Raw genomic sequence first — 15,268 nt, 5'->3', positions numbered from 1 at the left:
AAGCGACCAGAGAAGGTTTATAGAAAAATAAACAAAATCTCCAAACCGTCGAGCCTGTCATGTCCGTCATTGGTGGTCCGAGGAACCCTGAGGTGCGAGTTCTCCACACAAGGTTATTTTATGTCTAAAAGTCTTTCATAGTTTCAAAAAATTATGTAGAAGCGACCCCCCCGCGACCACGAAAGGGACAAGCGGTAGAAAATGGATGGATGGATGCAGAAGATTACTGTATTTCCCTTCCTCGCCAGTTTTTGAATGGACAAGAAGGTGACCACGCTTGGAACAACGCGACAAAAACAAGAACTGTTAAGTTGCAAAAAAACTTTATTGTCCGTCTCATGTTCTCACTGACATTTTCACGCCTACAGTCCTACAAAAAAGTGGCTTCCTACATATGGCCGCCCCTTTTTATACTCGCCTACACATTCAGACCGTGACCATGTGACTGGAGCCGCCATTTATTCACCTGCGGGGAGGCCGACCCGGACTTATCATGCTTCATGTGTCGCCTAGGAAACGGCTAATAGTGCACCAATGTCCCTTTTGCTGTGTGTGTGTGTGTGTGTGCGTGGGTGCAGTAGGGAAGGTTTTCACACGGCCCCCGTTCCCGGGTGGATCTCGCGTGAGAGGAAAAGGGCCGGGGTAATCACGTTGCAATGCAGTCTGCTGAAAAATAATGGAAAGCGCCACTCTACATCGCAACTGGTCATAGACATTTCAAGATATCCAACACTCTGCTGTCGTCTGGCGGCAAATTTGTCACGTTTCGTGTGTCGGGTAAACGGCGACGAACGGGGGCCGTGCGAATCCCCTTCCCTACCGTAAAACTGCAAACCTTTACAGATGTCACCTTTTCATCCGCGTTCTAGCGAACGACAGTGCTTTGCAACGAGTAAAATCACAAAAAACAGACAAGACTGAAAGCTTAACTAAAACAAAGGAAAACAAGGGAAAAAAAAAACACGTCCCGTTACAATGGCAAAATTATAGCATCTAAATCAGGGGTGTGTAAACTTTTTCCAACCTGGGCCACATAAAAATACATATATATATTGATACTGATTGGGGGGCGATTTGATACATTTGGTGACTTTAAAGGGGAACTGCACTTTTTTTTTAAATTTTGCCTATTTTTCACCATCATTATGAGAGACATAATAATAATAATAAAGCTGCAAGCAGCGATGGACGGGACCGACTTTGAGGGCTCATAAAATCCAAACCGCAGCAGTAATTAAAACTCTTTCATCAACTTTTAATCAGAAGGGTTCAATCTCTCTCCTGTGCTAATTTGAAGCCGACACGACAAACGCGCCCAGAGGAGATAATGTTTGAAAAAAGGTTTACACAACTTTTGTTTTGAAGGGGGGATTGCAAACTTCCTTGTTGATTTTTGCTGGGGGTTGCCAGTGTATGAAATCTAGGTCTAAGTGAGACCTACATAGAGGTTTTTGTTTCATGTCTCTACGACATTCCTACTGGGAGTCAGATGCAGTTTTGTCTGTGTTTTCTTCCTAGGGGGCGCTAGAGCGCATTTTGAGTTTTTATTTTTTTAAATTTTTTATTAGATCACAATTTTCGCCAATCCTGATGTGTGTGTCCAATTTGGTGAGCTTTGAAGCATGTTAAAGGTGTCAAATTACAGCTTAATAATAAAACGCTAGAAATTCAATAGGGTCCTCGGTCCCTAATAACATAATAATCGCGCTTTTATTTCTGTTTCCATAGCAGCGCACTTCCCACTTCCGGCAACAACTTTGTGTTCCTACTTCCAGAATCAAACACGAGTGTGTCTTCTACTCATGGCAGACTTGGTAAAATATGACTATTTTTTGGACAAATGAGGATTTGCAAACATGATATTTTTGAGGCTGAATATACTGAGGATGAACTGCTGCTTCTAGAAGCGAGCACGAGGTGAGACGTTGGACCAAGTTGAAGCCGAGAAAGTGAGGGAAAAATTTGGAACTTGGAGCCAACCTAGTTTGACATAAATGGAGTGAATTCTGAATCAAATTTTTACCCTCAAATATCGAATCGAATCGTGTGCTGCCCAAAGTTTCACAGCCCTAATAATCTGGTCTAATAATTGTAATGAAACTTGTTCAAAACAGGTTACAGATGGCTTAAAAAAAATGTTTTTAAATTTATAATTATTTAATTGAAAAAAAAATCTAAACTATTTTTAGAATCGAATATTAATTGGTTATTAATTGATTAATTAATTGTTAATTAATTAATATTAATCGGTATGGATAAGAATCTCAATTTGTTTTTGTGCACCCCTATTCATAAGTATTGATCTTTTTAAAAATGCATCATTATTTATTAAAATAAAATACAAATAAAAAATGTAACTTTTTTTTTAAATCAATTTTTGAAAATTATGAATCGATTCAGAATCCGGATCCATAAGAATCCAAATTTTTTTGTGCACCCCTATTCACAAGTATTGAATAGTTTTTAGAATATGCCAAAGCTGCGATCCAATATGGCCCCCGTACCGCACATTGCACACCCCTAAATCCAAATGTATTTAAAGTTCATTGCTGTGCTGCAATAATAATAGTAATAATAATAATAATAATAATAATAACACTGACATGCTCAGACGCGTGTTGGATGGCATTCCAGTTAACATGAGAGCGCCTCCTTCTGGGAGACAATGGTCCTACATTCTTTTCATTGGTCCAAGTCTCTGTTTCCACTTCACATTCAGCAGAGGTGAGTGGAGGACGCATGCGAGGGAGGCGGGGCCTCCAGGGAGGGAGATTAGTAATAATAATAATAAGAATGTTCCAGCGGGCACAAGACATTGATACAATGTTGATTATACATACATGTCCTTTAAAACTGACTCTGAAACAACGTTGCAAAATAGTTGCATTCGTAAATTGAGACAACGTTGATGTCTAACGTTAGATCCACGTTGTTGGTTGGAAAATGACCAAATTTCAAAGGTCAAATCAATGTCACAACCTGACATTGAATAAACGTTGGTAAAAAGCATGTTGTTTCAATGTTGTAGAATATTGGTTGGGAAATGACCATAATTCAATGGTGAAATCAACGTCAGAACCTGACATTGATTAAACGTCGTCAAAAAGCATGTTGTTTCAACGTTATGTTTGTGTGGTAGAATATTGGTTGGGGTTCAATGGTCAAATCAACGTTAGAACCCAACATTGATTAAATGTCGTCAAAAAGCATGTTGTTTCAATGTTATGTTTGAGTTGTAGGACTTTGGTAGGGAAATGACCAAATTTCAATGGTCAAAATCAACGTTAGAACCTGACATTGATTTAACGTCATCAAAAAGCGTGTCTTTTCAATGTTGTATTTGTGTTGTCGAATATTGGTTGGGAAATGACCAAAATTCAATGGTCAAATCAACGTTAGAACCCAACATTGATTAAATGTCGTCAAAAAGCATGTTGTTTCAACGTTATGTTTGAGTTGTAGGACTTTGGTTGGGAAATGACCAAAATTCAATGGTCAGATCAACGGTAGAACCCAACATTGATTAAACGTCATCAAAAAGCATGTTGTTTCAACGCTAGGTTTGAGTTGTAGGACATTGGTTGGGAAATTACAAAATGCAATGGTCAAATCAACGTCAGAACCTGACATTGATTAAATGTCATCAAAAAGCATGTTGTTTCAACATTGTATTTGTGTTGTCGAATATTGGTTGGGAAATTACCAAAATTCAATGGTCAAATCAACGACAGAACTCAACATTGATTAAACGTCATCAAAAAGCATGTTGTTTCAACGTTAGGTTTGAGTTGGAGGTCATTGGTTGGGAAATGACCAAAATTCAATGGTCAAATCCAAGTTAGAACCTAACATTGATTAAACGTCGTCAAAAAGCATGTTGTTTCAACGTTGTATTTGTGTTGTTGAATATTGGTTGGGAAATGACCAAAATTCAATGGTCAAATCAACGTCAGAACCCAACATTGATTAAAGTTCGTCAAAAAGAATGTTGTTTCAACTTTATGTTTGAGTTGTAGGATATTGGTTGGGAAATGACCAAATTTCAATGGTCAAATCAACGTCAGAACCCAACATCGATTAAACGTCGTCAAAAAGCATGTTGTTTCAACGTTATGTTTGAGTTGTAGGATACTGGTTGGGAAATGACCGAAATTCAACGGTCAAATCAACGTCAGAACCCAACATTGATTAAACGTCGTCAAAAAGCATGTCTTTTCAATGTTGTATATTTGCATTGTTGAATATTGGTTGGGAAATGACCTAAATTCAATGGTCAAATCAACGGTAGAACCAAACATTGATTAAATGTGGTCAAAATCATGTTGTTTCAACGTTATGTTTGAGCTGCTCAAGGTCAGGACCTAATCCAACAAGTTCTCAACGTTGTTTCAATGTGGTGTGCCTGCTGGTAAAGGTGAGTGCAGGTGACAGTAGCCCCTGACTGATTGGCTGGTGGTATTGAGGGAGTGTCACAACACCGGGTTAGTAAGACCTACATGTAATAAATAAAAACTGGGGAAAAAAAGAAACATATAAAAGTGCTCGGACAAGCGAGAAGTCTTCTTCACCACGTCTCCAAGGAGAGAAGGTGTGGTTCCCTGTTCAGTCCTTATCCAGCGATGCAGCACTGAGTAAGTAGGAAGTGCCAGTAGGGTGTGTGGGTGTGTGTGTGTGTGTATGTGTGTGTGTGTGTGTGCGCTACACAACGAGGTGTCCGCGGGGCTGTTTGGGACTCTCCCGGTTCTCGACCCCTTGTTCCTCCCGGTTGCTGGTGGAGGTGTGGTGGTGGTGGTGGGGCTCCGAAACCGGCCTGTAGCCTCCGAGGTACATGAGACCTGAACCAAAGACGACATGAACACAAGTGACATTTGTAAATATATCACATGTTATGGTTGAAAATAACCCACACATTTTTATTGGAGCAGAGGTGTTTAATGTGCGGACAGCTTGTTTTTTTTTACTCGCTCTCGGCAAATAAGGTCGCAGTGGCAAACAGATTCACCAACACTTCTTTTTGCAAACGTTTCAATTCACAAACTATTAAAGATGCTTCCTTCATTGTGTTTCCCCGAGTTTCTTAACATGGAGTTATTCTCACTACTTTTCTTTTGTCGAGCACAAAGGAAAGAACATTTTAGTTAAATGTAAGTTGTGTCTTGGATCAAAGATCTTATCTACTGCCCAAAACAGCAATTCAAATCTGCTGAAACAGCTACAAAAGCAACATCCTTCACCTCCACCTCCAACAGCGGCTGGATTTTAACGGAGGGACTCCTAGCCAGGACAACATTGATAGAGCCATTGTGCTAGAAGACATGCAGGCTATTTGTACAGTGGAGTTGTAGTAGAATTTCTGACCTTTGAGCTATATTTCATGTCTGTCAAGAATGTCTGCTCATTTCATTTCTCTTCTATTCTAAACCATTGTAGGACTAGATGTAGGACAAAGTTGAATATGGAGTCGCTCTGACCATTCTACAAAATGTTTTGATTGTCTAAGCATGACTAAGGGATTCAAGGATGTTGCAAAACAAACATGTCGAAAACAACGGGACCTTGGGGCATGGGGAAACAGATAAAATGGCCAAGTGACAAGGGCTGAGACAGATTGCTTGATTCTTGTGTCCTCCGGAGGACGTTTGTTTGTCTGCATGGGCAGCTCAATCCAACTTTGCACTTTTGACTATGGGTAAATAAACGTTTTGTACTAAACTCACTTTTGTTGCTGTTTAAGCTTCGGACAATCCACTACAGAGTCAACACTCTGTCAATTCTCTTTCTTTCTAGACTTCTAGAGTGTTTGATGATCACATCACTCTAAATGTATAGACTATAATGTTCACAAGCATAAAGAGGGATCCTAGTGGGCCAGGCCAATCTTTCCTTATCTCTAAACTAAAACTGGGGAAATGCGTAGAGCAGGGGTCACCAACCTTTTTGAAACCAAGAGCTACTTCTTGGGTACTGATTAATGCGAAGGGCTACCAGTTTGATACACACTTAAATAAATTGCCAGAAATAGCCAATTTGCTCAATTAACCTTTAACTCTATGTTATTATTAATAATTAATGATATTTACACTTAATTGAACGGTTTAAAAGAGGAGAAAACACGAAAAAAAATGACAATTAAATTTTGAAACATAGTTTATCTTCAATTTCGACTCTTTAAAATTCAAATTCAACCGAAAAAAAGAAGAGAAAAACTAGCAAATTCGAATCTTTTTGAAAAAATTAAAAAAAATAATTTATGGAACATCATTAGTAATTTTTCCTGATTAAGATTAATTTTAGAATTTTGATGACATGTTTTAAATAGGTTAAAATCCAATCTGCACTTTGATAGAATATACAACAAATTGGACAAAGCTATATTTCTAACAAAGACAAATCATTATTTCTTCTAGATTTTCCAGAACAAAAATTTTAAAAAGAAATTCAAAAGACTTTGAAATAAGATTCAAATTTGATTCTACAGATTTTTTAGATTTTCCAGAATAATTTTTTTGAATTTTAATCATAATAAATTTGAAGAAATATTTCACAAATATTCTTCGTCGAAAAAACAGAAGCTAAAATGAAGAATTAAATTAAAATTAAAGTATTATTCTTTACAATAAAAAAAAAAAAAATACTTGAAAATTGATTTAAATTGTCAGTAAAGAAGAGGAAGGAATTTAAAAGGTAAAAATGTGTATGTGTTCAAAAATCCTAAAATCATTTTTAAGGTTGTATTTTTTCTCTAAAATTGTTTTTCTGAAAGTTATAAGAAGCAAAGTAAAAAAATAAATGAATTTATTTAAACAAGTGAAGACCAAGTCTTTAAAATATTTTCTTGGATTTTCAAATTCTATTTGAGTTTTGTCTCTCTTAGAATTAAAAATGTCGGGCAAAGCGAGACCAGCTTGCTAGTAAATAAATACAATTTAAAAAATAGAGGCAGCTCACTGGTAAGTGCTGCTATTTGAGATTTTTTTTAGATCAGGCCAGCGGGCTACTCATCTGGTCCTTACGGGCTACCTGGTGCCCGCGGGCACCGCGTTGGTGACCCCTGGCGTAGAGTGTTCTGGGCTTCAGTACAGTGTTGATCTCATGAAGACATGATTTTATTTCCGAATTCCTTGAGAGAGAAAAAATGCCTGGTTAGGCTTTGTGTATGTCGTGTGTCCCTTCCTTGGGTGAATCCAGGTTTATAGCTATGTTGTTATTATGCTGTTTGTTACTTATGTATGTTATGTTGCAGCTATTTAAAATAGTTTTGTCAATTTGTTCTGGCCTGAAACAAATTGGCCCTTTGAAACATATCTTTGTCTTTGTGCGTTGTATGTAGCAGAGTTCAGTGATGCAAATGCATGTCAAGTTGATCAGCAGATTGTATTATTCTCCAGTGCAATAACAGTACTGAAATGAAGGGTAAAAGGGCATTAATGGGAGCCTTAAAAAAAAAAATAAAAAAAATAAAAAAAGTAACTAGTTACTTTTCACAGTCACGCATTACTTTTTGGTGTAAGTAACTGAGTTAGTAACTGAGTTACTTTTGAAATAAAGTAACTAGTACCTGTAACTAGTTACTGGTTTTCAGTAACTAACCCAACACTGTTGAAGATACATGTAAACAAACTACGGTGAGTTCAAAGACCGCCAATATTAGTAGGACAAAACGGCGCTCGCCGCATGCTATCATCGGTGAAGCATGTTTAATGTAAACAGTGGGATTTCTAACAATTAGGGAGGTTTGTGTCTTGTTTGTCTTTCTACAGAAAGCATATTAAAACAAAAAATATTAATTTCCCCCATCTTTTTCTATTTTCATACATTTTTTAAAAAAGCTCTAGGGAGCCACTATGTTGTTGATGTCTCAAGAAGGGTAGAAATACAAGAACACACACACACATTCTTTCTTGTATTTCTTACCTTCTTTAGACCTCCGAAAAATGCCTACCTCTAGATCAGGGGTCACCAACGCGGTGCCCGCAGGCACCAGGTAGCCCGTAAGGACCAGATGAGTAGCCCGCTGGCCTGTTCTAAAAATAGCTCAAATAGCAGCATTTACCAGTAAGCTGCCTCTATTTTTTTAATTTTATTTATTTACTAGCAAGCTGGTCTCGCTTTGCTCGACATTTTTAATTCTAAGAGAGACAAAACTCAAATAAAATTTCAAAATCCAAGAAAATATTTTAAAGACTTGGTCTTCACTAACTGACGGTCCAGTTCAAAGTGTGACATGATTTATTTAAAAATTGGAGAGTTGACTTTTGTATTTTACATGAGTTATTATTTGTACAAACATGGTGCAAAGTAATTTATGATTTGTTAAAAAATGTTAGTGGCTAGCTAGTTAAAATGGGATATTGTGATTTCACAAGACTGTCTAAGAAGTGATCATTTGAAAATGTTCAATTTGAAAAATGTGCACTTAGAGAAAATATAAAAATAAAGTGTTGCATATTGATATTTATCTCTTTCTATATATATTTATTGTGAGAAATCATTAAGATGATCAGTGTTTCCACAAAGATAAATATCATTAATTATTAATAATAACATAGAGTTAAAGGTAAATTGAGCAAATTAGCTATTTCTGGCAATTTATTGAAGTGTGTATCAAACTGGTAGCCCTTCGCATTAATCAGTACCCAAGAAGTAGCTCTTGCTTTCAAAAAGGTTGGTGACCCCTGTTCTAGATGTATAAAGATGTGTATTTACAACATTAATAATATGTACATACTATGCAAATGTAAAAAAAGTAAGCTTTTAGTAAATATTATTTTTTGTTTGTAATTGTTTTTTAATCTTCATTATTTACTTCAAGTTATTACAGTATGTCTCTATATACTTTTTTTTTTTTTTAATTAATTTTGGCCAAAGGGGGTGCATTTCAATTTCTTACACAAACTTGTTATTTCATATGTTGGTTGGCCAGAGGCCTTCTTTTATCATATATTGCTGCCTTTTCACCTGTCAATGTTTATTTTTGTGTGCACATTAAATCAAGAAAAAATCCTGACTTTGGAGCAATGTTCACAGACTCTAGTATTAGTATTTTCATACATTTTTTTCAAAAAAAGCTCCAGGGAGCCACTAGGGCGGCGCTAAAGAGCCGCATGTGGTCAACATGCGACCCGCTCGTCCACACAGCCAACCACTCCATCCATACCTAGTCCTCAATTTGTACCGGGCACGACTCCTCATCTTTCCATCCAAAAGCGGGCGGGAGAAGATACATGTAAACAAACTACGGTGAGTTCAAAGACCGCCAATATTAGTAGGACAAAACGGCGCTCGCCGCATCCTATCATCGGTGAAGCATGTTTAATATAAACAGTGGGATTTCTAACAATTAGGGAGGTTTGTGTCTTGTTTGTCTTCCTACAGAAACCATATTAAAACAAAAAATATTAATTTCCCCCCCATCTTTTTCTATTTTCATACATTTTTTAAAAAAAGCTCTAGGGAGCCACTATGTTGTTGATGTCTCAAGAAGGGTAGAAATACAAGAACACATACACAAACACATTCTTGTATTTCTTACCTTCTTGAGACCTCTGAAAAATGCCTACCTCTAGATGTATAAAGATGTGTATTTACAACATTAATAATATGTACATAATATGCAAATATAAAAAAGGTAAGCTTTTAGTCAATATTATTTTTTGTTAGTAATTGTTTTTTATTCTTCATTATTCACTTCAAGTTATTACAGTATGTCTCTATATATAAAAAAAATGTTTAATTAATTTTGGCCAAAGGGGGTGCATTTCAATTTCTTACACAAACTTGTTATTTCATATGTTGGTTGGCCAGAGGCCTTCTTTTATCATATATTGCTGCCTTTTCACCTGTCAATGTTTATTTGTGTGTGCACATTAAATCAACAAAAAATCCTGACTTTGGAGCAATGTTCACAGACTCCAGTATTAGTATTTTCATACATTAAAAATTTTTTTTTTTCCAGGGAACCACTAGGGCGGCGCTAAAGAGCCGCATGTTGACCACATGCGGTCCATCCATACCTAGTCCTCAATTTGTACCGGGCACGACTCCTCATCTTTCCATCCAAAAGCGGGCGGGAGACGGAGGGAAGGCAGGTGACGAGGGGAAGGCGGGGGAGGGGAAACACGGGAAGGAAAGAGAGAGATAACAAGACACTTTTTTACGACACACAGAGAGAAAAAAAACACCACGACATTGACCCTAAAACGCCACGTGAGTGTAGAGCAAAGACGAGGGTGAAGGCGCTGAAGGTCGAGGAGGAAAATAAAGGATGGAGGAGATAAGGAAAGGACGGGAGGGAGCATGAAGTGGACATGCGAGCATGTTGTAAAAGATGGAGGAGAGCGTGGACACTCAGGACAAGCGGTGAAGCAGCAAGGGGCTGGAAATGAGGAGGAGGAGGAGGAGGAGGAGGTCCAGATTGTGCTTTCTCGTGTTAGCGTAGCAACGAGCTAATGTCAGGACACCCCCATGCACCCCCCCCCCCCGCGTCCTTGACTCCGGGCGCTGGGTGCCACTCACCGGCGAATCGGCTGTCGGGAGCCTGCTCATTGTCCAGGCCCAAAGAGGGCGTGTCACACAGGCCCCGATTGTTATTGGCCAACTCTGGACACCTGCTCCGCCCACCTGCAAGCGAGGGCAAAGGTCAAACAAGAGCAGCCAGGCACAGCAGCGGAGGGCTGGGGGAGGGGGGGGGAGCGGGGGGGTAGGTCATGCCGGGGTGAAGCGTTGCGGAATGAGAGGAAAGAAATGTCAAAAAAGATAAAAGTTCACATTCAGATACTTACTGCCACCTACAGGACTGGAGGGGAACAGCATTGCCTAGTGCCACATTGTTTTGACATTTTCACCACAGTGGAGGTGTACTGTAGGGGGCGTCCAAAGTGTGGCCCCGGGGGGACGTTTGCGGCCCCCGGCTCAGGTTTTGTTGGCCCGCGTCATATTGTTGAAATATTATTTAAACAAACAAGTAACAAAGTAGGGAAAAAGGAGAAAAAATACTAGGGATGTCCGATAAATGCTTTAAAATGTAATATCGGAAATTATTGTATCGGTTTCATAATTATCAGTATCGGTTTCTAAAAGTAAAATGTATGACTTTTTAAAAGGCCGCTGTGTACACGGACGTAGGGAGAAGTACAGAGCGCCAATAAACCTTGAAGGCAGTGCCTTTGCGTGCCGGCCCTGTCACATAATGTCTACGGCTTTTCACACACACAAGTGAATGCAACGCATACTTGGTCAACAGCCATACAGGTCACACTGAGGGGTGGGCGTATAAACAACTTTAACACTGTTACAAATATGCGCCACACTGTGAACCCACACCAAACAAGAATGACAAACACATTTCGGGAGAACATCCGCACCGTAACACAACATAAACAATACCCAGAACCCCTTGCAGCACTAACTCTTCCGGGACGCTACAATATACACCCCCCGCCGCCCCTACCCACCCCCACCTCAACCCCACCGCCCACCTCAACCTCCTCATGCTCTCTCAGGGAGAGGATGTCCCAAATTCCAAGCTGCTGTTTTGAGGCATGTTAAAAAAAATAATGCACTTTGTGACTTCAATAATAATGAAATGTAGGTGTAGGTGAGACCTACATAGAGGTATTTGTTTCATGTCTCTATGACGTTCCTACCGGAAGTTACAAGCAGTTTTGTCTGTGTTTTCCTCTGAGGAGCAGTTTTGTCTCTGTTTTATTCAAAAATTGCGCTAGTTTTGGGGTTCGGTTTTTTTCATTAGATCGCAATTTCCACCAGTCCTGATGTATGTGAAAAGTTTGGTGAGTTTGAAGTATTTTAAGGGGGTCAAATTACAGCTCAAAGAGGCAAAAATGAGTGTTTTTAGTACAATTTTGTCTTGAAGGGGAAATTGCCAACTTCCTGTTGGTTTTTGCCCGAAGATGTTAAATTATGAAATGCAGGTCTAAGTCAGACCTACATAGAGGTTTTCGTTTCATGTCTCTACGACCTTCTAGTGGGAGTTACAGGCAGTTTGTTTTTGTTTTTTCCTAGGGGGCGCTAGAGCACAATTTTGAGTTTTGGGGTTCGGTTTTTTTCATTAGATCGCAATTTCCACCAGTCCTGATGTATGTGAAAAGTTTGGTGAGTTTTGAAGTATTTTAAGGGGATCAAATTACAGCTCAAAGAGGCAAAAATTAGTGTTTTTAGTACAATTTTGTCTTGAAGGGGAAATTGCCAACTTCCTGTTGGTTTTTGCCCAAAGATGTTAAATTATGAAATGTAGGTCTAAGTCAGACCTACCTAGAGGTTTTTGTTTCATGTCTCTACGACCTTCCTAGTGGGAGTTACAGGCAGTTTGTTTTTGTTTTTCCTAGGGGGCGCTAGAGCACAATTTTGAGTTTTGGGGCTTGGTTTTTTCCATTAGATCGCAATTTCCACCAGTCCTGATGTATGTGAAAAATTTGGTGAGTTTGAAGTATTTTAAGGGGGTCAAATTACAGCTCAAAGAGGCAAAAATGAGTGTTTTTAGTACAATTTTGTCTTGAAGGGGAAATTGCCAACTTCCTGTTGGTTTTTGCCCGAAGATGTTAAATTATGAAATGCAGGTCTAAGTCAGACCTACATAGAGGTTTTTTGTTTCATGTCTCTACGACCTTCCTAGTGGGAGTTACAGGCAGTTTGTTTTTGTTTTTTCCTAGGGGGCGCTAGAGCACAATTTTGAGTTTTGGGGTTCGGTTTTTTCATTAGATCGCAATTTCCACCAGTCCTGATGTATGTGAAAATTTTGGTGAGTTTTGAAGTATTTTAAGGGGTCAAATTACAGCTCAAAGAGGCAAAAATGAGTGTTTTTAGTACAATTTTGTCTTGAAGGGAAATTGCCAACTTCCTGTTGGTTTTTGTCCAAAGATGTTAAATTATGAAATGTAGGTCTAAGTCAGACCTACATAGTGGTTTTTGTTTCATATGTCTCTACGACCTTCCTAGTGGGAGTTACAGGCAGTTTGTTTTTGTTTTTTCCTAGGGGGCGCTAGAGCGCAATTTTGATTTTTGGGGTTTGGTTTTTTCATTAGATGGCAATTTTCGCAGGTCCTGATGTGTGTGTCAAATTTGGTGAGTTTTGAAGCATGTTAAGTGGGTCAAATTAGAGTTTTTTGTGGCGGCGGAATAATAATAATTAAAGCTGCAAGCAGCGATGGACGGGACCGACTTTGACGGCACATAAAATCCAAACCGGAGCAGTAATTAAAATCTTTCATCAACTTTTAATCAGAAGGGTTCAATCTCTCTCCTGTGCTAGTTTGAAGCCGACACGACAAACGCGCTCAGAGGAGATAATGTTTGAAAAACGGTGACTGTTTTTACTAAACTTTTGTTTTGAAGGGGGAATTGCAAACTTCCTGTGATTTTTGCTGGGGGTTGTCAGTGAATGAAATCTAGGTCTAAGTGAGACCTACATAGAGGTTTTTGTTTCATGTCTCTACAACATTCCTACTGGAAGTTACAGGCAGTTTTGTCTGTTTTCTTCTAGGAGCAGTTTTGTCTGTGTTTTCTAGAGCGCAATTTTGAGTTTTGGGGTTTGGTTTTTTTATTAGATCGCAATTTTCGCCAGTCCTGATGTGTGTGTCCAGTTTGGTGAGTTTTGAAGCATGATAAGGGGGTCAAATTACAGCTCAAAGAGGCAAAGGTGACTGTTTTTTACTAAACTTTTGTTTTGAAGGGGGAATTGCAAACTTCCTGTTGATTTTTGCTGAAGGAAATAAGTGTATGAAATCTAGGTCTAAGTAAGACCTGCATAGGGGTTTTTGTTTCATGTCTCTACGACATTCCTACTGGAAGTTACAGGCAGTTTTGTCTGTGTTTTCTTCCTAGGGGGCGCTAGAGCGCAATTTTGAGTTCTGGGGTTTGGTTTTTTGATTAGATCGCAATTTTAGCCAGTCCTGATGTGTGTGTCAAATTTGGTGTGTTTTGAAGCATGTTAAGGGGGTCAAATTTACAGCTCAAAGAGGCGGCAGTATAATAAAGAATAAAACCTTAGAAATACAATAGGGTCCTCTGTCCCAAAGGGACATCGGTCCCTAATAATAAACCTTACAATTTCAATAGTGTCCTTTCGTCCCATTGCAAAAGGACTCCCTTTGGATTCCTTTGACAATGGTCCTGTGCGGACCCTAAATATGGCAGTGCCATGTTGGCACTTTTTTCCATAACTTGAGTTGATTTATTTTGGAAAACCTCGTTACATTGTTTAATGCATCCAGCGGGGCATCACAACAAAATTAGGCATAATAATGTGTTCATTCCACGACTGTATATCTTGGTATTGGTTGATATTTGAATCGGTAATTAAGAGTTGGACAATATCGGAATATCGGATATCGGCAAAAAAAGCCATTATCGGACATCTCTACTTAGTATTTGTCTCTCTATTACAGTGGCGTGCAGTCACTAGAGCAGGGGTCACCAACCTTTTTGAAAGCAAGAGCTACTTCTTGGGTAGTGATTAATGCGAAGGGCTACCAGTTTGATACACACTTAAATAAATTGCCAGAAATAGCCAATTTGCTCAATTTACCTTTAACTCTGTTATTATTAATAATTATGATATTTACACTTAATTGAACGGTTTAAAAGAGGAGAAAACACGAAAAAAAATGACATTTAATTTTGAAACATAGTTTATCTTCAATTTCGACTCTTTATAATTCAAAAATTCAACCGAAAAAACTAGCAAATTGGAATCTTTTTGAAAAAATTAAAAAATAATTTAGTAATTTTTCCTGATTAAGATTAATTTTAGAATTTGATGACATATTTTAAATAGGTTAAAATCCAATCTGCACTTTGTTAGAATATATAACAATTGGACCAAGCTATATTTCTAACAAAGACAAATCATTATTTCTTCTAGATTTTCCAGAACAAATTTTTTAAAAAGACATTCAAAAGACTTTGAAATAAGATTTAAATTTGATTCTACAGATTTTCTAGATTTTCCAGAATAATTTTTTTTGAATTTTAATCATAATAAATTTGAAGAAATATTTCACAAATATTCTTCGTCGAAAAAACAGAAGCTAAAATGAAGAATTAAATAAAAATTTATTTATTATTCTTTACAATAATAAAAAATTTTTTTTACTTGAACATTGATTTAAATTGTCAGTAAAGAAGAGGAAGGAATTTAAAAGGTAAAAATGTATATGTGTTTAAAAATCCTAAAATCATTTTTAAGGTTGTATTTTTCCTCTGAAATTGTTTTTCTGAAAGTTATAAGAAGCAAAGTAAAAAAAATAAATGA

General features: G+C 37.9%; 1 protein-coding gene across 8 annotated transcripts in view; it reads right to left on the bottom strand.

The window, feature by feature from the left end:
• Window positions 1-306: 306 nt before the first annotated feature.
• The window catches only part of rnf157 (ring finger protein 157), an 83,265-nt gene continuing 68,303 nt past the window's right edge, over window positions 307-15,268 (bottom strand). For 5 of the 8 annotated variants that reach the window (XM_062057199.1, XM_062057203.1, XM_062057201.1 and 2 more), the window contains exons 18-19: window positions 10,516-10,620; window positions 307-4,835 (exon numbers count right to left, since the gene is read on the bottom strand). In XM_062057199.1, coding sequence (XP_061913183.1) covers window positions 4,699-4,835; window positions 10,516-10,620 — 242 coding nt within the window. In that variant the 3' untranslated portion in view covers window positions 307-4,698. Of the gene's footprint in view, window positions 4,836-9,157; window positions 9,193-10,013; window positions 10,049-10,515; window positions 10,621-15,268 lie in introns of all 8 variants that reach the window. The other 3 variants (XM_062057206.1, XM_062057205.1, XM_062057207.1) reach the window with 3 other exon arrangements.

Source organism: Entelurus aequoreus, linkage group LG08 (genome assembly GCF_033978785.1).
Source record: "Entelurus aequoreus isolate RoL-2023_Sb linkage group LG08, RoL_Eaeq_v1.1, whole genome shotgun sequence".
In the NCBI taxonomy this organism is placed as follows: domain Eukaryota; kingdom Metazoa; phylum Chordata; class Actinopteri; order Syngnathiformes; family Syngnathidae; genus Entelurus; species Entelurus aequoreus.
Note: the sequence above shows the minus strand (reverse complement) of the source record. Positions and strands in the feature narration are given on the sequence as shown.